The sequence below is a fragment of the Rhinolophus sinicus genome, chromosome 1, assembly GCF_057876585.1.
Source record: "Rhinolophus sinicus isolate RSI-liver-muscle chromosome 1, RSI-T2T, whole genome shotgun sequence".
Classification (NCBI taxonomy): Eukaryota; Metazoa; Chordata; class Mammalia; order Chiroptera; family Rhinolophidae; genus Rhinolophus; species Rhinolophus sinicus.
In genome coordinates, this window is record NC_142501.1 from 73,105,494 (window position 1) to 73,133,296 (window position 27,803).

Consider the following 27,803-nt stretch of genomic DNA (forward strand, 5'->3'; position numbering starts at 1 on the left):
TGACTCAGGTAGAGACAAAGGACTTGATTATCCTGAGCGTAGCAAATGGCATGAACATCATATTTGCATAGGACCCTCTTGTTCCCTAGGTGTTATGGGAGTGGCTTAATATGGTCCAGGTGGATACAGCACACACAGTGGGTTTTTTGTTGCAGCTTGGGGAATTCAGTTCTTTTATAGTAAATGGTAAGTAAGCTGGCTCTTTGTCCCAGAGGAAGACATTACCTCATCTCTCAAAGTTGCTTGATACAAACAACTCTGAGAAAAGGCCTGTGTAAAGAGTGGTCAGGGACTTACAATTTTGATATACCCAGCAAGACATATGGGAGCACACGAGACCCTTGGAGAAGTATTTCTTCTAATAGTTATATTCCATCAAGATGTATTAAAGCATCTTACTGCAAGCAAAGTACCGTATTTTGCTGTGTATAATGCACACTATTTTGCCGAAATTTGTGAGGGAAAAATAAGGATGCACATTATACATGGGTAGTACTTATTCTGTATCTACTATAGTCAAGTAACATTTATATCTACAATATAAATGTTTTTAATTCTTTTATTTATACTTATAAGATAAAAGTGTGACTCTAGAAATCAATAACGATATTCGTATGCAAAATAATACCCTGGAATACAATAATCTGTTTTGTTGAATTTACGATGAACTTACAACAACGAAGAGTTCTTGGCCTTCTGTGATGTGTTAAATATCGTAAATTTGTTACTGGTACATAAAATTTCTTGTACCTTGTATCTCTTCTTGTGTTTTGTAATTATTTGTTACATAAAATTTATTGTACCATGTTAAAAAATAAATATTAAAATTCCTTTATGATACAAAAAAAAGTACATGTAAACAAATAAAAATTTGAATTAAAAAATTAAAACGAAAGATTTTTTTCTCTGAAAGTTTGGGCCCAAAACGTGGGTGTGCATTATACACGGGAGCACATTATACACAGCAAAATACAGTAGCTGGGTCACTTATATAATAAGATACAAAGTAAGTATAATTTAGAAAGGAGGAGGCCTTCAGCCTGGATTAGATTTATATTCAAGTGAAAGTCTTTCAACTATTTCTCAGCTTTTACCCTAATATAATAAAATAGAAAGGATTAGCTCAGTCTCTTGTCTTCAGCAGTCTCCTGTTACCTTGAGATTCTTCATTAACAAAAGCTAAGAATGCATGTAGTCTCTGATTTCAGTTTGATTTCAAGTCAAGGCTTTATTAAAGAATATGGCCTTTATTAAAAAATATGGAGTTATAATTTTCTGAGAACATATTGCGTGTGTGGCTTATTCTTTTGGCAACATGTAAGTTTTTTTCTTTATCCTCAACTTTGTGAAAGTTTATTGTGCATTGATAGTGTTCTTTCTATTTATTTATTTTTTTTAATTGAGTTTATGGCCTTTAAGTTGCTACTTTTAGTCTTGAAACGTGCCTTTTTAGTTCAGGGAAGTATTCTTGCATTGTGCTCTCAAGAGTGCCTCATTTTTATTTTCTGTTTTTTTTTGTTTATTTGTTTTTTTGTTTTTCCTCAGGAATTCTTATTTGTCAGATATTGGAACTAACCAAATTGGTTCTCTCTTTTTCTTAGCTTTATTCCAACTACCTTTTATCTCCCAGTATAGCAATTGTACTTTGGGGAGATTTCCTCAATTTATCTTCTAATCTTTCATTTGAATTTCTAATTTTACCTAACATTTTCAATTTTCAAGCATTCCTTCTTGATCTCTGTTCTCTGTTCCCTTTTTCTTTTAGGTATTTTGTTCTTATATGATGGGTATATTACCTTCTCTTAATTTCTGGAGGATATTAGTTGTAATTTCTGTTTGTTTTTAAAGTTTTCTCTATATTGTCTGTTTATTTTAGACTTCTGCTTTATTTTGGTCTCCTCCCATATTTGAAGCTTTACAAAATTATCTGGTCATATTTGACCATTCATACTGAGGAGAGATGTAAAGTTGACTGGAAGTTAGGAGACTGAGACAGTTCACAGCAGGAACCTCCCAAATGTCCATGTCTGAAGGATTTTCTCTGGGATTGTTCAGTTTCTCTTAGAGAAGAACTTTGTAATCTCTTTGTGGGGAGGGGCTGAGCATCTGTCTGCCTGCCTGCTGACCGGAGCAAGGAAAATGTCCTGGGGTTCTTATTCATATGTAAACTTTCATTGAATGGCTACAGAATTGTTTCTTGTGGTTCTCTGATTAATTACTTGAGTCTCAAACTTCTCTGGTAAAGGTGCACGGAACACACTTTTTGGCAAATGCTGAATGGTTAAATATTAAAATCAACATGAGCGGAGGCTGAAGCCCAATCACCGTCTTACAATGAAGTTTAAGTATGCAAGAATGAATCTGAACTTTAAGAGTTTGAATTATTACTACAATAATATTCAGAATTGGAGTAGTCACATTTTAAGATTTAACATTACAGTACACAAAGTGTACAAAGAATACTTTTCTATCACTGCCAGTTGCTTGATTGTTTCCATATCACTAAAATGCTTATTTGTGATACTAAATAAATGCTAACTTTCAGTGAAAATACAAGGTAGCAAACAACAATTTTTCAGCAACTTATATTGACTTTCAACCAGTGTTTCTATTTACAGCCCAGCTTCTTAATACTTTCTTCAGAGGTAATAACTGAGTTTAATCCGTTAGCTTTTTTAGGGTTTTGTAACATATTCTGGTTTGCTTCTTATTGGTATACCCCCTGGAGACTTGAGTTTTAGCTATTTGCTTTTCATCTTTCAAATGCTTGTTGATATCTCTTGTTCATTGATGGTCCCATCTCCAAAGCTGGGGATCATTAGTACCTGCAAGAGCATTCCTTGATAATAACCTTGTCATATTGCAGGGAGGCTTGGGTTTAAAAAGAAGAATTATATGATCTTGTCAGGAGTTTGTAGTTTTGAGCTAGGAGCTTAAAGCTACAAAGAATAACATGTTATAAGGGATTTTTTTTTTTTTTTTTAACATGCAGAAAAAAGTTCCTCTATCTTTGTGAAAAAAAAGTTGTACTTTAGAACCAGGTTGGCAATCACTCGTTGTCAAAGCCCTAGGTTGTATTTGAATTGTGAGTAAATATAACTTTCCGGAGCAGATATGTTGACTATATACAAATTGGAATTTTTAAGAAAGTATTTCCTATCAAAGCTGTTCTTTGGCTGAGCTGTATTTCTCTTTGGGCTCAAAAAAACATTTTCAACTATTATGTAATATCTACTAGGTACCTTAAGAAACAATTTTGGACTAGTTAAATATTTGCATTCAGACTACATTCTGTATTTTTGTTCAAAATATACAGAATTCAAAATTGTCTTATGTTTTGGACTGAAAATATTGTACGGTAGACTGGAAATATTTTAAGATACTTCAAACTATTTTACACGATAGATTTGGGTTCTTCATTGCATAGTGCTTTAAAAGCACCAATTTAACAAATATTTATATAAAGCAGAACATTTCTGAATATAGTGTGTAAGTATGAGTACGTATATTAAATGTTTAGAACTATGCACATTAAGAGTGAATGCATTAGTGATCTAAATCAGTAATCACTTAGCACAGTTTAAGAGCCTTCGTAATATACATACATCAAGAATTTGACATCAAATGTCTTAAAATCATTTCTACTCGAGAGTCACTGTATTGGTTATTTTCAAAGGAAGCATTATAAGAAGCAGTGAGGACCTGTTCATTTCAGAGGATCTCAAGATGTTATGACATTAATACGTTAAACAGTGAGGTTGCTCATTTTTAAAGCAACAGAGCTTTAAAGGCATAACAAATAAGGCATCATAAAGAACGTTTATGTTATACGTTACAATTTATAAAACTCTTTTACATATATCGTTTAATCTACAGTAATCTTTTTAAGTGAAGCTTAAAAAGCTGAGCTTCTACCCATGATAGAGTAAGTGGCTTATTCTGCAACTATTCTAATTCCAAGCTTCTATCTGCTGCTGCTTTCTGACCCAAATCTGGGGTTCTGACTGCCTTCTTTTTTATATGACTGTATTTGGCATTGCTGGGTTTTTTTTGTTTTGTAACTTTAGAAAATTATTTTCCTTTTACTTCTAGAATGAAAGAGAGTGATGTGTTTGATATAAAATTCTGCGAAATACGTTTTTTTAACTATCACTAAAGATTGTTTATCTTCAAAGGCATAAACTAGCATGAGATCTAAAGTGGAAATTCTTTTTCTTTATTTTTCACAGAATTTATTAAAACGAAAATGAAAGTTGTTTAAATTATTTAAAATTTTGTCTTATAGATACTATATTTCGAAAGGTGCTATTGTGGATCAACTTGGAGGAGACCTAAATTCAACTCCACTGCACTGGGCCACAAGGTTTAAATTTGTTTCTGGATTGTTTTTCCTTTGGTTTCTTTATTAGCCTATAACTAACAACTTTTTTTTAAATGATATTCTAAAATAAATGGGAGAACTTCCCAAGCCAATAGTTACTATCATTAATATACAACTGTATTGCTGTCCGTGTTACCTGCATTAGAATCAAAGTTTATTGTACAGTGTCCTTAGGGAATTAATCGTGCTTATATTAATCTTATTATAAGATTGGGTTAAATTTTGGATTTGTAAATATAATAGTTTTGCAGCCTATGTATATTTATAGTTAAAGAAGTTGCCCCGTTTGTGGGATGATTAAGATCATATTGGAATAGGATTATTAGAATATAGTAACCACTTATTACATATTTATAGAAGTTACGAGTATCTCTAAATTTTCAAGGACTGTTATTCCAGTTATGGACCGTAAAACCCTAAAGGGGTCTTGACATGTACCTATTTTTAAAATAACTTAAAAAGATATTTGTATAATCTTTTCCGCCATTACCCTATTTTTTAAAAAAAAAAGATGTTTCTGGAGGATACTATTTGAAATAACTATATATCTAAGTATTTGTTCTTTTTTTTAGACAAGGCCATCTATCTATGGTTGTGCAACTAATGAAATATGGTGCAGATCCTTCATTAATTGATGGAGAAGGATGTAGCTGTATTCATCTGGCTGCTCAGTTCGGACATACCTCAATTGTTGCTTATCTCATAGCAAAAGGACAGGTAAAAAGATCACAGTGGTGTGGATGTTCTTCATGGTTTAAATGCCTGATATCGTTGGTGTTACAAGTGTAACGACCTGGTGGTATTTAAATAGTACTTTCTGATGGATGAAGAGAATAAATTATTACGATATTGAACTATTCAATATTGTAGTTCGATATTGAACTGTTTAATATTAATGTAGTTAACATAAAAATATTAAGTTGGGCTTTTTTTATTTATGAGAATGATAGAGATGAATTCCACAAAGTAAGGGAGAAAATTTAGATAGTTTTTGAATATGTCATCTGAATTCATTTAAACTTCTTTGAACATATTACTGGCTGTTTTCCATATAAATTGTCTCTTGAGGGGGATAAATTCTTTAAGATAAGTTTTTCAGTTTCTGCTATATAAATAATGCTGCTTCTTATAGGTCAGGAAACTTCTTGTGATTTAAGTAGTTCTTCCTGATTTTTCCTGAATGTGCAGTTAATATAATCATGTTACATATTACCAGTTTATATATACCATGTTTTTGTAATAAATGTATTGTGTTAAAAGTAATGTCAGTCAGTTTTTCTTTCATGTTTTTTCTCTGGTTATACTTAAACATTAGTTTTATAGCTAAGGATCTCATCATAAGAGTAAGACAGATGATTTTAATTCATTGCTATTAACATATTTGTTATTTTCATTTAAAATTCTATGCTGATTTAGACTTTGAATAGTATTTTATGAATCCTTTAAGGTATTTATTGGCAGTGTCAAGCAACGACAGTGGTGTGTTGTACATTAGGAAAAGAGGCATAAAAATTAAGTTAATTGCTGGAAAGGGGAGTTTATTATCTATTACTGTGTTAACAAACTACCCCCCAAAATTGAATGGCTTAAGAACAACACCACGCATTTATTATATTTCATAATTCTGTGGTTTGAGTAGCCTTGGCTGGGTGGTTCTTCTGTTTGTAATAATGGCGGGGGGCTGCAGGTATATGGGGACTAGAAGATAGCTCGCATACATTTGTACCCTTGTGGGAATGAGTAAAAGCTTGAGCTCAACTGGGATGCTGGGACAGCTTGACCTCTTTTTCTCCATGCAGTCTCAGAACTTCTTCACAATACCCCTCCATGTAGTCTCTCCAGTAGGGGGAGAGGACTTCTTACACGGGCGCTCAGCTCCCAAAAGAACAAAAGCAGAAGCTGTTCTGCCTTCTTTTAAGTCTTAGGTCTTGAACTGGCACAGCAGCATTTCCCCATTCTTTCAGTTAAAGGAAGTAACAGTGCCTGACCATGTTCACCGTGAGAACACAAGGGCTTGGATACCAGGAGTTGAGGTTTATTAGTGGCAATCTTGGAAACCAACTACCACAGGGGATTATTATCCTTGTTCTCCCGCAGTTCCTTCTAGACTGGTGGCTGAAGCTGTAGATGGTGCTGTAGCACTTGACAGCATCTTTAGTGGCCTTCTGTATTGCAGATATAAGTTTACAATATGTATTTACTTTTTTCCTGTCCGTTTTTAACTAGGTAGAAGAAATGATATAAATTTTTGAGTCTTCATGGTCTTTTTGTTACCTTATTGATTTTGGAGTTTGGATGATTTTAGTAATCTTTGTAACTGGCTTACGTGTAAACTATAAAATTCTTAAAGGACAGATTTCTACCCATCACAGTACCTTTTGTATAATAAATGAGTGGTACTGATAATAAATGTTTGACAAATAATTATTCTTTTTCATGAGTAATTTTTTTTCTGCTTACAAAAGTAACACATGCTTACTGTAAAATATTCAAATATAATAGAAGAGTATGACTTAGAAAATGAAATCCTAACTTCTCCCCTTACTCCCTTCCCCCAGTGAGGTTACTTCCTTTAACAGTTTAGTATATATTTTTCCAGAATTTTTTCCATGTATACTCTACTGTATTGTAAAACACATCCCTCTCATGTGCATTACATCATACTTCGAATGAAGTTCAAAGTCCTCTGGCCTATAGAACTGTGTGTGCTCTAGCCCTAGATATACCTCTCCAGCTTATCTTCTGTCATCGCCCCTCACATACTCTGCTTTAACCTCGCTGGTCTGGCTATTTCTTGAGCAGCTGTGATAAGCTATTGTCTAGGGCCTTTTTGCTTGCTGTTTCTTTTGCTTGGTAAATCCTTTCCTCAGATAGTCACTCAGTTCTCTCATTTCAGTCAGATGTTCAGTCAAATCTTATTCTGATCAGTTCCCAACTATAAGCAATAATAAAATAAGTATATTTTTATTTATTCTTTCTCTTCCCTGTCTTTTCACCAATACTGACTTTAGTCAATAATATTTTTTATAGTATTTACTTTGTTCTGATAAATAGAACTACATTTCTGTTACTTGATTTTTCAACTCTAACATCCTTTGACTTACAACGATTACAGATTAGGCACTCATCATATTTTTTTTACAACCCCCCCTCCATTTTTTGTTAATTGCATCAATTTTACATTCTTAGGGCATATAACATTTCCATTCAGTTTGTCATTCTATTCTTCACAATTGTTTCATTTTAGTTATACTATTAAATAATTTAGTGTTCACTACCAATTCTTTTGGACGATTTTCAGGAGAAAGGGGGAAATGCTGAGTTATGGAGCCCTGTTGATCATGGAATTCCTGTAAGGTTTTGATCTGGGCTTGTTAATTCTTTCTAGTAGAGAACACCCATACGTCCAGGCTGAACGTGGAAAAGAAGTACCAAGTTTTAAATCCCTACCCAAAGAGGGAAAAGGTTGAGTTTCATTTTTCTTTTAGTACTCTAGTGATGTGGCATAATTTTACCTTTTTAATTTTATTTATTGATATTTTTAATACCGTCACTTTTAAAAAGGATATGAAAAAACAGCTAAGAAGGAAGAATAAACTTCAACATAAGAATTTACATATTTGTTTTAACTGGGCATCAGATTTAGTTCAGCTGTCTTGAAAACAGGACAGTGAAGGAAGTAAAGTAAGGTACAGTACTAAACTCTCGAGTAAGAAACAAGGAAGCTTGTCATTTTATTTCAGAAGATTTTTTTAAAAAAGATTTTTATTGAAAAAAAATCAACATGTATAATATTGGAAATATTGTGAGGTTACTTAAGAAGTTCTGAACAACACTTAAAGTAAATCCAGAAATTTGTAATGGATAAGGCATAACATTCAAATACAGTATTCATGAGGAGGGGCTAATGATGTCTAGATGTGTGTTCTGGTTTGGCTAATGTGTGCTCAGCTTTTTTTCTGCCACAATACACATGGATAATGTTCACATTTGAGACATATTGCCATAGTAATAGTGGCTCACAGAAAACTGCTGCAGAGATATGGAGTGTTTTATTTACAGTGTACTCACTATAACTCTGTCCTCTCACCACTGACTGATTAGATAACACAACTTGGATTAGAACTGCTAGTTTACTGTAATCCAGGAACTGGGGAGAGAAGATGCAAAAACTTAATATTTATTGAATGCTATGTTCTAGGCTTTGGACTCGGTGCTTTACACACATTATTCCATTTAATTATCACAGGCGTCTTATATGAAGGAGCCATTATTTGTATTTATATTTTTAGCTGATGAACATGAAGCTCAGAATTAAAGTCATTTTGCCAGTCTTAATAGCTATTAAGTGATGGAGCTAGGAATTCAAAACCACGTCTGTCTTTTTCTAAAGCCTGTACCTTTCCCAAGCCTAGAAGAATAGATGGATAAACATGTCTTATGCTTTAACGAATGGGTTTTGATCACCCACTCTGCTGGGTACTGAGAATATATGAATTTATTAATAATATAGTTTTGATCCCCAAAGAACTCCTGTTGTAGTTAATGAAACAGATGCCTCAGGCATGTAGGCTAGTCAGTCCAGATGGGAGTGCATTAGGAGAGAGGATTTTAGGGAAGTGAAACTGATAGAATCCTTGTACATCAGAAGGTCTTGAAAGTAGATGTAAATAACTGGGGAAGAGTTTTGGTTGAGTAAGTGGTAGTTTTAATTCTAATTTGCTAAAAAACCAAACCAAAACAAAAAAAACGCCTAAGCAAAACGGGGAAAAATGAGTGTGAAGGGAGGCAAAAAGTTGGGTAGGAGAAGAAAAGTAGCCATGGTTTACTACATGATTTTCCTGGGAATAGTATTCATATTTATAGTAATGTAAGTGTCAGATATTTTAGAATCCCAATTACAATAGATCAGTTGAGAGGAAAGACTAGGAAAGGTGCATACTTGTGATGTGGCAGGGAAGGAAAAGAGAAATTCTCATTCTGCGTACTGAGGAGTCTCAGAAGACAATGCCTAAAATTGAAAAATCAAAAAAGTAGCAATTCGAGCATCTTATTTTTAAGACGTGGAAGTAAATACCAAAGTAATGAACTAAAAAGGTGAAAATAATGGGGAGTAAGGCAGAGAATTGCTTTATCACATTTCTTTTTCACCACAAACTGCAGAATATTTAACTCAAAAAATGTCCATGCTAATGATAAAATGAAAAGCAAACACTAAACTCTTTTGAGTTTGTTAGAAATACAGGTCTTTTGTTCTGTGTATTGAAATGCCCAGGAATAAACAGGGTTTCATTATTCCCTCCTATCATGAATTACTATCATCGATAAGTTTTTCAGAGACTCAAATCATTTCATGTATGCTTTGTGGCTGAAAGATGAAGAACAGGTCAAGGTCTTCAAATGCAAAACATGGAAAGGCTGATTGATGTATCTTAAAAGGAAAAACTAAAGATATGTTAATTAAATATCTAATGCATATGTCAATTAAATATTTATGTACTCATTAATTAAAATATTTAGTGACAATAGTTTTATTTTAAAGCTAAGCAAGAAAAAGTTTCATAAATTACCTGTGATTGAGTAGTATTATATTGGCTTCTACTTTGATGTGTAAATTAGATGTTTTTCAAGTAAATTTGGTAGGAACTTAGAAATTTTTACTGTTTGGCTTTTTTTTTTTTCCTCTGTCAGGATGTAGATATGATGGATCAGAATGGAATGACACCTTTAATGTGGGCAGCTTATAGAACACATAGGTAGGTAATCATTATAAAATAATTCATATCATTTGCAACATAATAAAATGTAAAATAAGTGATGAAAAAACAGTTAATGTTATACTTACTGATATTTAAAATTTTGTTATGAGTACATAGTATATAACATAAATTACCTTTTTGGTTGTTTGAGTCTCTATGCTTACCTTTAAAAGACCTTGTTAATTGTAGTTTCCTTAACCTATTTTCATTCAACACTTTCCAAAAATGGAAGAAGATGTTATCTTTTTTTAAAAAGCAGCTAATTTTGTCATGTGATTTGCATATTGACAAGTTTAATATATTAGTATGTTGCCTTAATTACTTCTGGAACAATACAGATTTAAATTTAAAAATATAATTATTTAATTATATAGATACTAATAACATTTATCACAAGATCAAAAAAAGCAAATATCAGGAACAAGTATGCTTTCTTTTGGAACACTATTACTTTATATGGTGTTGCACATGCTTAATACTTCATATTAAAAAGTTGTCTCATTAGTGTTTATAAAGTTGTTGAGTATAGGTTAGAATAGAAGTGTTCCAAGCTGGAATGCAAATATAACCACAATCAGTTTAGTATCTGTAATGATTTCTATAATTGAAATTAGGGTTGTTGTTGTTGTGTTTTTTTTTTTCCTTTTCAGTGTGGATCCAACTAGATTGCTTTTAACATTCAATGTTTCAGTTAACCTTGGTGACAAGTATCACAAAAACACTGCTTTGCATTGGGCAGTGCTAGCAGGGAATACCACAGTCATTAGTCTTCTTCTGGAAGCTGGAGCTAACGTCGATGCCCAGAACATCAAGGTAAAAATATACTATATTGATTATACTGTGTGAAATGTGGTTACTAAGATGTGAATAGCTCAATAAAACGTAGGGTTTTGTTTTGTTTTTTTCCATAGACTATCAACGATGGAAGGAAACTACTTATCTAAGCTCAACCTTTTGCTTCTATGAAAGAATTTGTTTTGAAAGTCTCTGGTTTATTTGCTTTCAACTTTTAGTACTGAAGTAATTTTCAGGTTTTGGTGACCTTTTCATTAGTGAATTTTTACTTTTGGAAATTAAATGGTGTAATCTGTATTTTTATGCCTGAAGGAAATAGTTTTCTGGTTTCTTTAAGAAGGCTATTACAGAGAATCACAAATTTGTAGTTAAACCATATTATGCATAATAACTTTTAGTCATTTTTCGACGATGTCGTTTATTGTCTTTTTTTTAAAATGTCATGACTTTTAAATTTGATAAATACTTCCATGATGTTTTAGGAGAACCCCTATCCTCTAAATGCTGGACTAATCCAGGAAAACCATGCAAAATTATCTAAGAGCAAAGCACAATTAATATTTACACTCTGAACATGTAGAAATTTGTAGATATTTTATGAATACCTACAAGAATATTCTATTGGTAGTCTTAAAATTTGGGTAAGCATTCTCATTTTCAAAGCTTAAGGATCTACCATATCTTTCACAACAGATTCTTTCTGTGAAATGACTTTAAAATTTTAAACATCATCTTTTACTAATATACATTCTTAAATGACTTTGTGCCAATGACAAATGTTCTTTAATTTTGACTATGAACCATAGGATTTTCTGAGTCATGTTATTTTTTTTTTTTAATTTCTAAGGGATAAATGCTAATTAAATATGAAAAGGGTTCAAGGCAAATAATAATCTGAAATGGTAATCAAAAAGTTGGTTATCTCCTGCTGGATCAGGGCATCTGTTTATGTTTCAACGAAAAGTTCTTTCTCTAAAAAGCAAAGGTAAAACTACTAAAATAAATAGCTTAGACTAGTTGTAAGAAGCCTTAAATTTAGTTAAGATTATAAACAATATTTAGAAGTGAGTCTAATTAAAACTATTTAGTTGAAAGTAAATATCATACATCTTTCTGAAACTTAAGAAATTGAGAAAACCATGTATTTTCTCTCTCTTTCTCTTTTTCATTTCAAGTCGTATCCTTACCCAAAATGATCAGAATGGCCGTCGTGCCTGGCACATGATGGACACTCTTAAGTGTTTGTTGACTGACTGAATGAAGATGTGTGTAGTCTTGAGCTTTAACAGTGTTAGTTTTTATGACTCTGGTAGTAGTATACCTCTCTGCTTCTGAAATTATAGAGAGACATTTTTGTTTTTCCAAGTGTCTTTAAATAGGAAGCTCTGAAAAATTCATAACACTGTAATTAGTAAATTAGGGCCTAAGGCCTAAAGGATAAGGAAGGAGGAGTTTCAGTAAATCTGACCAATATTTCCATATGAAAAAGTTAGTGGGAATACCTACATTTTATAACCTGAATTGCTTTAGAGTGTTTTTTTTGTTTTGTTTTTTTGTTGTTATTGTTTTTTGCTACCAGCCATTCCTAAAATGATCATGCTCCAGGAATACATTTCAAGATATTTAGTGTTATAGTATTGAAAAGATAGAACCAGTTTCACTATGGCAAATAGTGTGTCTCCATAGACTGCCAAGAGCCATATCAGTATACCGTGTTTCCCCGAAAATAAGACCTAGCCGGACCATCAGCTCTAATGCGTCTTTTGGAACAAAAATTAATACAGGACCCGGTTTTATTTTACTATAATATAAGACAGGGTCTAATATAATATAATAATATAATATAATATAATATAATATAATATAATATAATATAATATAATATAATATAATATAATACCGGGTCTTATATTCATTTTTGCTCCAAAAGACACATTAGAGCTGATTGTCTGGCTAGGTCTTATTTTCGGGGAAACACGGTATTAAAATTGCAGTAATATCTAAGAATTATGACAAGATGACTACACAGTATTGGAGTTTGAAACTAATAGTGTATACTTTTTGAGCATTTGAAAACATCTTTTGTATTCATATAAAATTTTAGATAACTGCTCTTTGATCGTGATCTTTAAGTATTTGAGGTGCAGTTTGTAAATTTAATGTTTTTTTTTTCAAATAGTAGTGAACACTTGCACTTCAAATTAACCATTGCATAAACTTTTGATTAGTCTTAGTAAAAAAAATAATCTATAATGAATTTCAACAGGAAGGTAATGGTAAGAGTAGAGATATTTGAAATGACTTAAGTGGTTTGAACCTTATATCTTTAATGTTTTGTGGGTTCAGACATGTTAATTGTTTGGTACCAAGATAGGATACACTGGAATGCAGCCCTCTTAACAAGTACAGTTCATGTGAATATCTATTGTGCCTGTAAAACTTTTATTTAAATTAATGGTTTTTTTCTGTCTCTTTTTATGAATGTTTTAATTTTATGTGACACATATAATCAGGGTTATCTATCGACAAAAAAAATAAGTTATTTTAAATGTAATTCCCTGGTAGCTTCTGCAATGACATTATTTTTAAAGAAAATAAAGTCTAAAAGAGTTGCTTCAGTTGCTCAGGGAACACTTATACTTTCAGAGTAAAAATAATCTTTTTATCCACACTGGTGAAAAAATAGAGTTTTGTTTTAAAATGTACTTTTTCTGTAATTAAAAGAACAACATAAGTATCAGATGCCTTTTTCTCCTGGATTCTGGCATTCCTAAGATGCTAAAGTATAGTCACCACATTCTAATGAAAATCATTTATTCATTCATTAAATAATGTTCAGTGCTGAGAATTCACAGTATTTAAGACAGATAAGTACCTATTCTCTCGGAATTTACATTGTATTAAGGAAATATACACTAGGAAATTAAACACACACAGTCAAATGTGGTAGAGTGGCGAGGGCTGTAAGAGTGGTTTGTGAATACCTTTGAGGTGATGACATTTGCTTTGAGACTTGTCTGATGAGAAGGGATCAATTATGCAGTGACATGTGGGGAAAAACTTGCCGTGTAGAGAAACCTGCAAGTGCCAGGCCCAGGGATAAGGAAAAGGCCAGGAATAAGCTTGCCATATTAGATGGGCAGAAATAACACTTGGACTGAGAGCAGGTAGCAAGAGGTGAGTGAAGTCAATTGAAAGAAGCAGGTGCCAGATAACGCAAGGCCACGATAAGGAGCTAGGCTGCTTATATAATATAATCTATGTGTTTTAAATCTTTTTAAAAGATTACTTTCGTTGTTGCATGGAGAATACATTAAAAAATTAAGAAAATGGAGGGGATGGATGAAGGTCAGCTAGGCTATTGCTGTAAGTCAGGCAAGTGACGATTTAGTTTAGTAGATGATTGTGGGAGTAGAGATGGTGCGAAATGAATAGATTGGAAAGGATAGGTTAGAGCAGAAATGAAAAGGTAGATTATATATGCGGGTGAAAGAAAACAACATTGATGACTTAGGTTTTGGTTTGAAAAAACTGAAAATCTTGTGACGTATATTGAGGTTGTGAAGACCGAAGGAAAAGGACTTTTTTGGGGTGAAGGTGATAGGAATTGTTTCCGTTTTGGTCATATGTAATTTGAGGTGGTGCCTTTTAGGTATGGGGAATGCCAAGCTACTTAAATAAACTTAAATTGCTGCAAATTTTGAAAGGAAAAAATTTATTAATTAAAAAAACCACCAAAAAAAAAACCCAGCCGAGATTCTTTGTCCGGGAATTTGACAAATTTAAAGTAGATTTATACCTGTATATTTTTTCATTCAAAAAAGTCTTAAGAGAGTCTGGTGCTAATCATGAATTATAACAAAAATATGTAGCCTACAACTCTGGATATGGCATTAATAGCTAGGAAAAGTTACATTCTTCAAAGAATATGAAAAATTGTACTTTGTTATAATAATTATATAACTATTAGTTGATCATAGTTCTTCTAAAATGGCTATTTTCTAAATAGGGTGAAGCTTAATTTTCTTAGAAATCTGTCTTTATATGAACTATTTACCCTTGTAAATTAGTTATTTGAGTAAGAAATTCAATTCTTTTAATGTATAAACAAATGACTCTTTTATCAAAATAAGACAAGTTATTTTGGAGACGATATTAAATGGTAGGTAACTTTAAAATGGCTATCTTGATCCTTAAAAGAATAAGGAAGGGCTATCTACCCTAGATTAGAGGTTCTTAGTCTGGAACCCACCAGTGGATTTTGGTTAAGGGGTGGGTCCATGGACCTCTGAAATTGATATTAAAAATTTTCATGTTTCAGCACTTTTTAAGGAAGAGGGTCAATGGCTTTCATCAGATATGAATCAAAAGAATTTAAGAACCGTGGACCTAGATAATAGTTACATAGAATAAATTTGAATTTTAAGTAATAACATTGGTGGGAGGGCATAATTTGGGATACTAAGAATTTTTTTTTTAAATGATGTATATAGTTATGCTTTTTATGGTAGCATCTCATTTGTGAATTTTAAAAAAATATTTTACCTTCTTGCACAAGTTTTCAGTTGTACAGATAAATAGATGAATTTAGTTTTGTGGGAACAGTTAATCTCTGAGTGATACCCAACCATTTGTAATTTTTTCTTTCTACAATTATCAAAGGACATAATTTTTAGCTTGTGCAGACGGTAAAATTACGGAGCTTTGTTAATTAACATATTGGAAATGTCTTATATAGTTTCTTAAAATGAGGTAAGAAACTGTTTTCAGAAAATAGTTTTCATTACCTCTTAAGCACCTGACCTAGATGGTCTCCAAGGAAGAATTTTCCGTAGTTTTAAAAATAGAATTCCACCTTACTTAGGCAAAATATGATCTTCCATCCTCCACCTTCCATAATGTTTATCTCACCAAAATTCTTGAAGGATTTCTTTTATTACCAGTTACATAGTCCATAAATACTCCATGATGCTTATTGTTATTCCTGTTGTCATTATCATGTACTATTTTGGCTACACATGGAGTAATCAAATATAGACTTGATTCAGAACCCCGATTTTTAGTACAGTTCTTTAAATTAATTGCTTGTTTATTTTACCAGCTGAATAAAAGAACTATACAAAAGTATAGTCAGATGACTAGAGGAGTAGTTGAAAGATTTCTTAAAGCTCCCTCCATCTTTTTGTCTAGGCAATCCTTAGGTGTCACATGGCCCTCTAGTGGAAGGGATGCTCAGCTGGACCGAGGCAACTGCAGGATATTCTCTGGGAGTTGTTACTCAAGGGATTGCTTTTATTCAGGTAATCTTTATAGTTTGGATTAATTAGTTGGTTCAGACATCTTAGGTGATAGAATCTTTGAATAGGTAAGAGATATTTTGAAGTAAATATTCCTATTTGTAGAAGACCCTCCTATCTAGATTATCCCATTCTTATTAAATACTATTGACCTTTTATTAAAGGATTGGTTGGGCTATTTGCTGTTAATTGTTGTGTTGTTAATATTAGGTTGGTGCAAAACTAATTGTGGTTTAAAAGGTTAAAAATAATTGCAGAAACCGCGATTACTTTTGTGCCAATTTAATAGTTGTTGCTATTGATGGTAGTGGTGTGTTTTGTTTTTATTTTGTTTGCTTTTTATTTTTCAGTTTTTTAAAAAAATAAACTGTACTCCATACTTGATACATCATCCCTCTAAGTAAGGCACCCCAAGACTCTATTCCTTTATTTTCATCCAGTGTTTTAAAATAAAATTTCAGTGTTTTTTTTAAGTAATTGGAATATTCATTCATATATTCTTGTAATTTTGGGGAAACTGTTATTTTCTCTTTAAAGAAATAGATAAACAGTGGAGAATATTAAATAGAATAGATATGTAGGTGCCTGATTAATTTAAATGAGACAAAGGACTGTAAATTAATAAAGGCAAAAAGAAGCATAAATCTAGAATTAGGGATACTCTTTCTTGTTTCTTACTTCCTTTGAAAATTTTTTAGTTCTGTTCACTTATATTCTTTGGCATTCTTTTTCTTGAGATAAAAGGGAGCTACAAGTCCATAACTTGATTTTCACTTTTTTTGTTTGTTTGTTTGTTTGTAACTGCTCTTATTCTGTTTGGAAATTTCTGGATGGGTGAATGAATTTAAGTTGATCAAAAATGCCAGGACAACAGTAGAAGTAGAAGTTGACTTTTTTTTTCCTTCCCTATTCTCTAATTCAGACTTTCACCATCGCTGAAATTAAACTGAAAGATTTCTGGTAATTTGGTGTTATAGATGGACATTATGTAGCCATAACTATTACTAATGAAACCCTTATATATAATATGAAATAACTGATAAACTTCGTGATAGTCTCTGATCCAGCAGGTGCTAAAATACCTACTTTTTGATTTACTCTCTAATATAAGTCAAAATGGAAGCAATAATATAATCTATATGAGTAAATACATTTTCTGATTGTACCTTGAATGGAAAACCATAATAAATAACATGTCATGATTTAGATTATTTTAGTAATTGACTTTGCCCAGCATAAAAACAGTATTAATAAACTAACAACAGTGCAGTCAATTTATTTTTATGGATGTGCTTTAAAAGTTAGTAACTAAAATATTCTACTTTTTACTTTAATTTTAATGTGAATTTCTATTTATATATCATCAGGGTGAGTCGGCACTTGATTTAGCAAAGCAGAGAAAAAATGTGTGGATGATCAACCATTTGCAAGAGGCAAGGCAAGCAAAGGGATATGATAATCCATCTTTCCTTAGAAAGCTGAAAGCTGATAAGGTAAATTCATGACGTAAGATTTTCAAATACATAGTCTTTTTAAGTAAGATCCATAAGCATACTTTCTTGTGAGTATTTACAGCCTATAATTTTGGCATTGGCCAGTGTCATTTTAAAAATATATTTCACCCAGGATAAAATGAAGGTAGAAAGCAAAGTTTCTTGGGGCCCTGCTTATTTGGTCAATGGCCTATTTGTGTTATCTGATAATTAAGAAGGGTATGTGTGAAATTGTTTAAATCGCCATAGTCGGCTAACATACAATTTAGGTCATTGATTCAGCTGGCCTTTGTTAAGTAATAGAAAATTAAAGTTTTTCCTGTTTAAATGCATTTGTTAATATGGTAATCAATTGTGAAAAATCTTAGTCCTAATACATATATTTTAAAACTACTCACAAATCTAGCTCTAATTAATTTAAGCTTTCCATTCTTTTGTGATATGTTGTAACTCTTTTTAGAGAGGAAACATATATGATATAAAAATGTTTTATTACTTATTTACCTTGATGTTGCTCTATCCTCCAGGATTTAGAGCAGTTTTACTCCACGGAGTGAAAAATGGCTAATCTCTCATACTAATTAGGCTCGTAATAAAAGTCCCATAATCTTTATGCTTTCATTTTGTTTAGTGTGAATATTCTAAAGTTTTTAAAAAATATATTGTCAGATAAAAATGACTTTGTAAATTCTAGATGTTCATTAACGTATAAAGTTATTTTCTTGTAGCAATAATGAACTACATATCAGATTTATGTGTTTGGATATGACTGGCTTTCAAAAGAGCTTCATTAAAAAGTTTAGAACAGTTTTATTAGCATTTGTATATTGTGATCAGTTCAGAAGTCGAGTGTTGTGTTTTTTGTTTTGTCTGTTTTTTTGGTTAGTAGATAAAAATATTTGATGGTTGGGGGCTTTGTGAAATCAAGTATTTGTAATTTTGTAGACTGTTTTTCTCTTTCCGTCTCACATTGGAAAAATTTAAATCATGACCGTGACTTGATTTGCTAGTCTGTGAAGTATGTTCTAGATTTAAAACAAAACAAAACAGTGACACCTAAGACTCAATAGTATTTGCTATAAACAAGTCGTCCCAAAAGGAAAAACAAATTTTTTGGACAGTGCTAATAAGACAATTAGATATGGGGGGAATCTTGATTTCAGAAAACTGTTAAAAGATCTTGGATTTTTAAGGTGAGAAGATTTTAGACAGGCAGATTTATGGTTAAATAAGTGTTACTTGCTTAATAAGAAGTGAGATGGAAATCTCTTAAGTTAGTATTTCTCCACATTTAAAAACCCACGATCCCTTTTGTTAACAGTGGAAATCTCACGTATCTTCCTTATTGATTATCTGAAAATAAATCTGGGAAGATAGAGTGGATGCATTTTTCTTTATTCCTCCCCGCTAAGTACAACTAAAAAACCTGGACATTACATACAAAACAAATGTAAGAAGACTCTGGAAGATGGAGAGAAGAAGGCAGCAGAATGGCTAGGGAGCTCAGGACCCAAAGAATGACATGATGTTGAGTTTCCTGTGTTTTCTTCTTCTTCTTTTTTCTTTTTTTTTTTTTTTTGCCTTGTATATCCCAGAAGAGGAGCTGACAAAGCCAACAACCCAGAATCAGAAATGGGTGCAGAAAGAAAAAGTCCGCAACAAAAGCCTGCTCTCTAGCCAAAGGACCACAAAAAAAGCAGCTTAGCAAAATAGAAACTTTTAGAAAATAACATTCTGCTATAGCCAAACACTGTAGAAAAAACTGCATCCCCACCCTGATTCACACCAGCCTAGACTTCTACCCTTATGAGGAGTTTCACCTTCCCCCAGGCATGGTGTCAGAGAAGGCCTAGTAGAGTTGGGACTTTCATCTCCACTGGCTGTTAATGAGATTCCATCCCCTGCTGTATCAGTGGAGACCACATAGAAAACAGTAAGGAGGCACTCCTAACCCCCCTGAGCCAGGGAGGTATCAGTAGAGGTATAGTGGAAGTCCCACCTTTGCCCAATAGTAATGAGGAACCCCATTTTCAGGTGTTAGTGGATGCTAAGTTGGGATCCTGGACTTCACCCCACATGGTAGTAATGAGAAGATGCCTTACTCCCTTCCCCCTGCCAAGCTACATAAGAGGAATCTGTCTAAAAAAAAAAAAGGTTTAAATAAGATCCTGTGTCTCACAATACCTCAAACATCCAGGTTTCAAATAAAAATCACTCATGATTCAAAGAACCAAGAAGATCTGAAACAATGAAAAGAGAATCAATAGATGCCAACAATATGGCACAGATGTTAGAATTATCTGGGAAAATATTTTAAAGCAGCCATCATAAAAAGTCTTCACCGAGTAATTATGAATGAACAGTAGAGTCTCAGCAAAGAAATAGGACTATAGAAATAGAATATAAAAAAAGAACCAAAAGGAAATTTTGAAACTGAAAATTACAGTAACTAAAATAAAAATCACAGTGAATGGGTTCAACAGCATAATAGAGGGGACAGAGGAAAGAATCAATGACCTTGGAGATGGAACAATAAAAATTACCCATTTTGAACAACAAAAGGAAATAAACTGGAAAAAAAAAATGAATGGAGCTTCAGGGACCTATGGTTATAAAAGAATGTCTATCATTAATATAATTGGAGTCCCAGAAGAAGAGAAAGCGGGTGAGGCTGAAAAAGTACTCAAAGATACAATGGCCAAAAAAAATCCCCAAATTTGGAAGAAGACGAAACTACAGATTAGAAGCAGAATGGACCCTGAACAGAATAAACTAAAAGCAATCCTCACCAAACACCTCACAGTCAAACTTTTAGAAAAAATAAAAATCTTGAAATCGGCTTACTAACAGGGGTAAAACAATTCAAATAACAATGGATTTCTCACGAGAAACCAAAGAGCCCAGAAGGAACTGGCACATTTTCCAAGTGCTGAATGGAAAGAACTGTCAACCCAGAATCCCATACCTAGTAAAACATCTTTCAGGAATGAAGGAGAAATCAACACATTCTCAGACACAGGAGAACTAAGAAAATTTGTCACTAGCAGACCTATCTTAAAACAATGGCTAAACGAAGTTCTCTAAACAGAAAAGAAATGATAAAAGAAAGAATCTTGGAACATAAAATCATGGTAAGCAAAATTATGAGTAAATACAGTAGATTTTCCTTTTCATATTATGTCTTCAAATTTTGCTTGACAGTTGAAGCAAAAATTATAACACTATCTGATGTGGCTCTAAATGTATGTAGAGACTATATTTGAGACAATTTATAACATAAATAGGGAGGGTAGAGGGACATAAAGGGAGGTAAGTTTTTCACACTTCACTAGAATTGGTAAATGAAGACACCAGTACATTGTGATAAGTTATGTTTATATAATGTAATATTTAGAGTAACCTCTACAAAAGCTATACAAAGAGATATATTCAAAAATAACTAGATAAATGAAAATAGAACTATAGAAAGCTTTCTAGTAACCCATAGGAAGGCAGGAAAACGAAAACAGAGAACAAACAGAAAACAAAAAATAAAATTATAAACTTGAACCCTAATATAACAATAATTACATTACATTTGAGTGGTCTAAATATACCAATTAAAAGACATATTGGCAGTGTGGATTATAAAGTATGACCACATTATATGTTATCTGTAAGCAACTCACTTCACATACAAGAATGTCAAGTTGCATATATGGGTAAGAAACAGAAAGGAAACAGTATGTTTCCCTGATACCAAAACCAGACAGACAGTACAAAAAAGAAAGCTTATCTAACATCCCTCATGAATATAGACTCTAAAATCCTTAACAAAATAGTAACAAATAAAAGTCAGCATATATAAGAGGAATTTTGCACCATGATCAAATAGGGTTTATTCCAGGTATGCAAGGCCCACTTAATATTAAAAACTTATTTAATATAAGTTATCATACTAACAAAAAAGAAAAATTTCATAATTATATCAGTCAAAAAGCATTTGATACAGATCGAAGTCCATAGGAATGGAGGAGAATTTCCTGAACTTTATAAAGAGCATGTATAAAACCTTTAACATTATATTTAATGGTGGAAGACTGAATGCTTTCCCCCTAAGATCAAGAAAAAGGCAAGGATATCCCTCTTACTGCCCTTATTCAACATAATGCTGGAAGTTCTAGCTAGTGAAATAAAGAAAAGGAAATTAAAAGGCATGTAGATCAGAAAGGAAAAAATTAAAAATTTCCCTGTTTTTGGTTGACATATTGTCTATATAGAAAATCCCAAGGAATCTGTAAAATAAACTCTTAGAACTAATAAATGAATTCAGCTAAGTCATAGGATATAAGATAAATATATAATAATCTATTTTATTTCTATATACTTGCAATGAACGTGGGCACCAAAATTTAAAAAAATACTACTTATAATTGCTAAAAAAAAAATGTTTAAAGACTTAGGTGTACATTTAACCAAATATGTAAAGTACTTGTATTTTGAAATTTTTAAAATGTTAGTGAAAGAAATCAAACATGATGTATGTAAGTGGAGAGACATACTGTGTTCATGAATTGGAAGAGTGAACATAGTAAATGTCAGTTGTCCCAAAATTGATACACAGATTTGATACAATTAAATAAAAATTCCAGCAAATGTTTTGTTTATGTAACCAAGGTTCTGAAATTTATATGGAAAGGCAATAACCTAGAATAGCTAAAACACTTTTGAAGAAAGAAAAATCACTCTATATAATTTCAAGACTTGTTATTTAGCTATAGTAATCAAGACTGTGTGATACTGCTGGAAGAATAAACTCACAGATGGATGGAACAGTCTAGAGAACCCAAAAATAGAACTGCAGAGATATGTCCACTGACTTGACAGAAGTGCAGAAGCAATTCAATTGAGGAAAGATAGCCTTTTCAACAAATGATGCTGGAGCATTTGAACATGCATAGGCAAAAAAATAAAACCATACTCAAATCTCACACCGTATTAAAAAAACTCAAAATGCTTCACAGACTTAAATGTAAACCATAAAACAATAAAAGTTTCAGGAAAAAATACAGAAAATCATCAGAATCTAGGTCTAGGCAAAGTGTTAGACTTGACACAAAAAGCATGATCCGTGAAAGTAAAATATATCAATTGTACTCATCAAAATTAAAAACTTCAGTTTATGAAAGACCCAGTTAGGAAGAAAAGACAATCCACAGACTAAGAGAAAGTATTTGCCACATAGCCAATAAAGGACTTGTTTTCAAAATATATAAAGAACTTTCAAAACTCAAAAGTGAAAAATCAAACAATCCAATTAGAAAATGGGCTAAAGACATGAAGAGATATTTTACTGAAGAAGATACAAAAATGGCAGATAAGCATATGAAAAGATTTTCAACATCATTAGTCATTAGAGAAATGCAAATTAAAACCATGGTGACTTACTTTCATGCACCTATCAGAATAACTACACTAAAAAGTTGTGAAAACTTGGGTAAGGATGCAGAGACTGGATTCCTCATACGTTGCTGGTGGGAATGTAAACTACCATGTTTCCCTGAAAATAAGACCTAGCTAGACAATCATCTCTAAAGCGTCTTTTGGAGCAAAAATTAATATAAGACCCGGTATTGCAAATATTATATTATGTTATATTATACCCAGTCTTATAGTAAAATAAGACCAGCTGTTACATTAATTTTTGCTCCAAAAGACGCATTAGAGCTGATTGTCCGGCTAGGTCTTATTTTCGGGGAAACACGGTAATACAGCACCCTGGAGAACAGTTAGGCAGTTTAAAACACACACACACACACACATATAACTTAACATGTAATTAGTATACAACCCAGAAACTGTGCTCTTAGGCATTTATCCCAGAGAAATGAAAACTTACATCCGTACAAAAACCTGTATGTGAATGTTTAAAGCAGTTTTATTCATAATAGCCCCAAACTTGAAACAACCCCAAAAGTCCTTCAGTGGGTAAGTGGTTAAACAAACTGGTACATTCATACCATGGCATATTCCTCAGCAGTAAAAATAAATAAACTAATGGGACATGTAATAACCTAGAGGAATCTCCAGAGAATTTTGAGTGAAAAACCCAATCCTATAAAGTTACATACTGTATAATTCCATTTACATAAGATTCTTGAAGTGGGAAAATTACAGTAATGTAGAACAGATGAGTGGTTGCCAGAGGCGAATATGGGAGTGAGAGTAGGGTAGGAGGCCAGTTGCTGTAAAAGGACTACATGAGGACTCCTCTAGCCGTGGAAACAGTCTTGATCTTAGCTGTATCCTGTCAGTATCCTGGTGGTGGTATTGTATATTGTTTTGCAAGATGTTAGTCACTGGGAGAACCTGGTTCAAGGGTACTTGGGATCTGTCTGTGTTATTTACAAGTGCATGTGAATCTACAGTTATTTCGAAATAAAAAGTTTAATAAATAGATACTGAACTATAGAAGGTAGGTGGTGGATATACAAGTATTCAGTATAAAATTCTTTCAAATGTACTATATATTCGAACATTTCCATCATAAAATATAAGAGAAAATATATTTCTCGTATCTACAAAAGCAGTGCATCACAATTAGACCTTTATAATATTACAATATGTATGTTCAATGACAGTTTGAAAAAAAACACCTACAAGTCCCTCACATAGGTATTTATCCAAGTGAAATGAACGTATGTTACACAAAAACCTGTGTTGTAAATATTTATAGTGGCTCTGTTCACAATCATCAGAAACTGGAAACAACCCTAAATCCCTCAGCTGGGGAATGGATAAAAAACTGTGATGCATCTTATAATGGAATACTACTCAGCATTAAAAAGGAACGAACTACTGATACACACAGCAACACGAATGAACATCAGATGGCTTCTCTGTGTGAAAGAAGCCAGACTTAGAAGACTGCATTCAGAATCATTCCATTTATACGACATTCCTATAAAGGCAAAAGTATAGGGACAGAAACCAGATTAGTATTTGCCGGGGGCTGGGACTGAGGGCACAGGGTTATTTCCAGGCTTGATAGAACTGTTCTGTCTTGATTTCTGTGCTAGTTACCTAACTGTGGCTGTTAATTAAAACTCAGAGAAAACTGTACACAAAAAATGGTGAATTTTACTATATGTAAATTGTATCTTTTTAATAATGGAAAAATGTGGTTATTGCTGAGGGAAACAAGTATCTTGACTAAAAACAAGCTCAATTACAGATAATTTAGAAAATACTTTTCCAAGTAACACATGTCCACCTTCTCTCCTGCCAACACCCACCCTTACCCATACACTTTTTCCTCCCAGTTACAAATTTTCTCTTACGTCTTGATATAAAATTCACATGTACTAGAGGTGCAAAAACAAATTGGAAGGATTAGTTATTTTACTACAGCATGAAATTAAACCCTGAAGTTGATATGTTTAATTATTAGTGTAAGTTAAAATTACACATTTAGTTCAGAAAATGAATTACAATGATTGAATTGAGAAAGACATGGCCATTTATATGAAAAAGTATTTATTTCACTAGAAGCCAACAGTATAAAAGGGGTGCTAACAAAAAGAGTAATATAACCTTAGCTTTCAGAAAGGTAAGTATTCAAGGAGAAAAGTGATATTCATTTACACTCTGAGCTTTGTTAAATCACAGCTGGAATATCTTACATAGTTTTGTTACCTAAGATAACTCAAGAAACTTGATAACTGCTTATAAGTTTGTGAAGGACTGTTATATGGAAGAAGCAAAGATTTATGAGTACTTTGTGTTGCTCTGAAAATACAGTTGTGGTAGATGTTGTAAGAAAGTAGATAGGGTTTCAATACTTAGAAGTATGGACTTCCTAACAACCAGACCAGTATAAAAGTGAAGTGGAACTACCTCTGTAGTTTTAAGTGCTCTGCTTTGGTATGTGTTCAAAGGCACATACTCTCCATTCTATGAAGTCTGGTACCCCATAGATTGATTTTATTTTCTATCTCATTTTATGGTTTTGATGCACTGTTTATACGTGTCATTCAAAATGTCTTCTTCAGGCTAAGCATCCTTATCTGATAGAGTTCTTAGACCATCAGTCGTTCTGGTTGTCCTTACCTCTAGTTACCAATGTCCTTGGTAAAGTGGGATGGTATTCATCATAAACTATTTTCTAGCCTGTCCGTGTGTTAGCCGGTGGCACTGCCCTTTTCTATAAGGTGACTATTTAGACCCAGTTCTATAACTTCTGTTCTCATTTTCCACAATTTTAACCAAGTACTTTAAAATTATTAATTTATTTATTACCTGTCTCCAGAAGACAGAGGTCAGCATCTTGAATAATACCTGCATATAGTAAGCATATTTGAATGAATAAATTTCATTCTCCGTTGCATGTTTTCACAAAGGTAACTTGAAAATGGTTCATATTAGGTTATTTGAAACAAGCAAAACTTACTAATTGTTTTTTTCTGTACAGGAATTTCGACAGAAAGTAATGCTAGGAACGCCTTTCCTAGTTATTTGGCTGGTTGGGTTTATAGCAGACCTAAATATTGATTCTTGGCTCATTAAAGGGCTAATGTATGGTGGTGTTTGGGCTACAGTACAATTTCTTTCAAAGTAAGTGTATTGTTTTTAACTGTATTTTTAACTGAACATGAAAGAATATAATTTGGATCCTGCTATATAAAATTAATGTTTTGTATGTTTAGAACAATGCCTTTATGTAACATGTTTGATCTTAATTTAATGTTAAATAATTTTGGCAAATTTATACGTGAAATATTTTAAAATGTTAACACTGTTAAACTGATTGTAAAGGTGCTTTCAGTGACAGTCTACCATCTAATTTTTAAGGCAAAAACACAGTTCTAGAATATTTCAATAAAAGTGGACTTGAGTTTGTTGAGCTCTAACTGTAATATATGTGTTGCTTATTATTTCTAGGAAATTATGCTGGAGCTTACTTTTCCATAGAAATGACATTTTCTTTGGTCATAGGCAGTATACAGAAAGAGATTTGATTTTAGTAGCAAGGTAAAGGCTAAGCATATAAAGTAGGTTCAGTTTATTTACTTTTTAAAAAAATTTTCTCCTCCCTCTTTTTTCCTTAAACATTGTGACCATTCCTTTTTCTTCTGTTCCATTGCCCTAATGTTGCCCATCAGCAAACCTAGTCGGGTGTCTAAGGTCCAGAACTTCCACCTAACTTCTACTCCTTTAATACTTGGTCTTTACCCGAATTTCAAAAAAAGTGTTTTGAAAATAATTCGCACAGAGATGAGAATGACTAGTAACACACTATGTGTTAGCTCTCCGGAAGGGGTTTAGTTCTAGGGAATTAATCTAATTTTAGTGTTTCAAGGAGCTTTGAGAACTATTACAGATAGGTATTCACCAAGACTTTCTGGTTAGTTTACATGGATGGTTTATCCTGTTTCTGTTTGATAAAATTTATTAATATTTATTTTCCTGAATTCTAAATACTGTAAATAATGATTTGCAATTTTACTGAAGTAGCAGTTGAACAGATGTACCAAAAGCTTGACAGGGATATGTAGGTAAAGGGTAATGATGAAACATAGACAAACGAGGATTATTTTGTACTTATTTGTCAAAACTATAATACATCTTCGGAGAATATAATATGCTGAATGATAGAGTTATTATACTAAAGTTGAATTTTTGATTTAAGAGCATAGGAGTACACTGAAATTTTGAAATTGAAAAGTTAGTGGAATGTGATTTTAACTTTTGGTGAATTAAAAGGACCTTCAAAACCTTACTGAGTCATTCAGCTGTAAACTCATTTATTATTGATTACTATGAAAACAGTCTTGGTATTTAAGCATCCAGACTTCTGAATTTGTTTAAACCAGCCTTTACTATACAAAATGTGTGTAATTTTCATTTTAATATGTAAATACTCACCTTTACAGTGAAATAATAGAGTTCAGATTTTGTAAAACTTGTGTTTTTACAGATCCTTTTTTGATCATTCAATGCATAGTGCATTGCCCCTTGGAATATATTTGGCAACCAAATTCTGGATGTATGTGACGTGGTTCTTCTGGTTTTGGAATGATATCCTTTGGTTATAAAGGTC

General features: G+C 32.5%; 1 protein-coding gene across 3 annotated transcripts in view; it reads left to right on the forward strand.

Annotated features, from left to right (window-relative positions):
* ZDHHC17 (zDHHC palmitoyltransferase 17) overlaps positions 1-27,803 on the forward strand; it is a 141,869-nt gene that overhangs the window by 93,398 nt on the left and 20,668 nt on the right. For all 3 annotated transcript variants that reach the window (XM_088800925.1, XM_088800930.1, XM_088800928.1), the window contains 7 exons: positions 4,286-4,363; positions 4,954-5,098; positions 10,073-10,137; positions 10,791-10,953; positions 17,600-17,725; positions 26,175-26,317; positions 27,681-27,781. In XM_088800925.1, the coding sequence (XP_088657051.1) occupies positions 4,286-4,363; positions 4,954-5,098; positions 10,073-10,137; positions 10,791-10,953; positions 17,600-17,725; positions 26,175-26,317; positions 27,681-27,781 (821 nt within the window). The remainder of the gene's footprint in view (positions 1-4,285; positions 4,364-4,953; positions 5,099-10,072; positions 10,138-10,790; positions 10,954-17,599; positions 17,726-26,174; positions 26,318-27,680; positions 27,782-27,803) is intronic.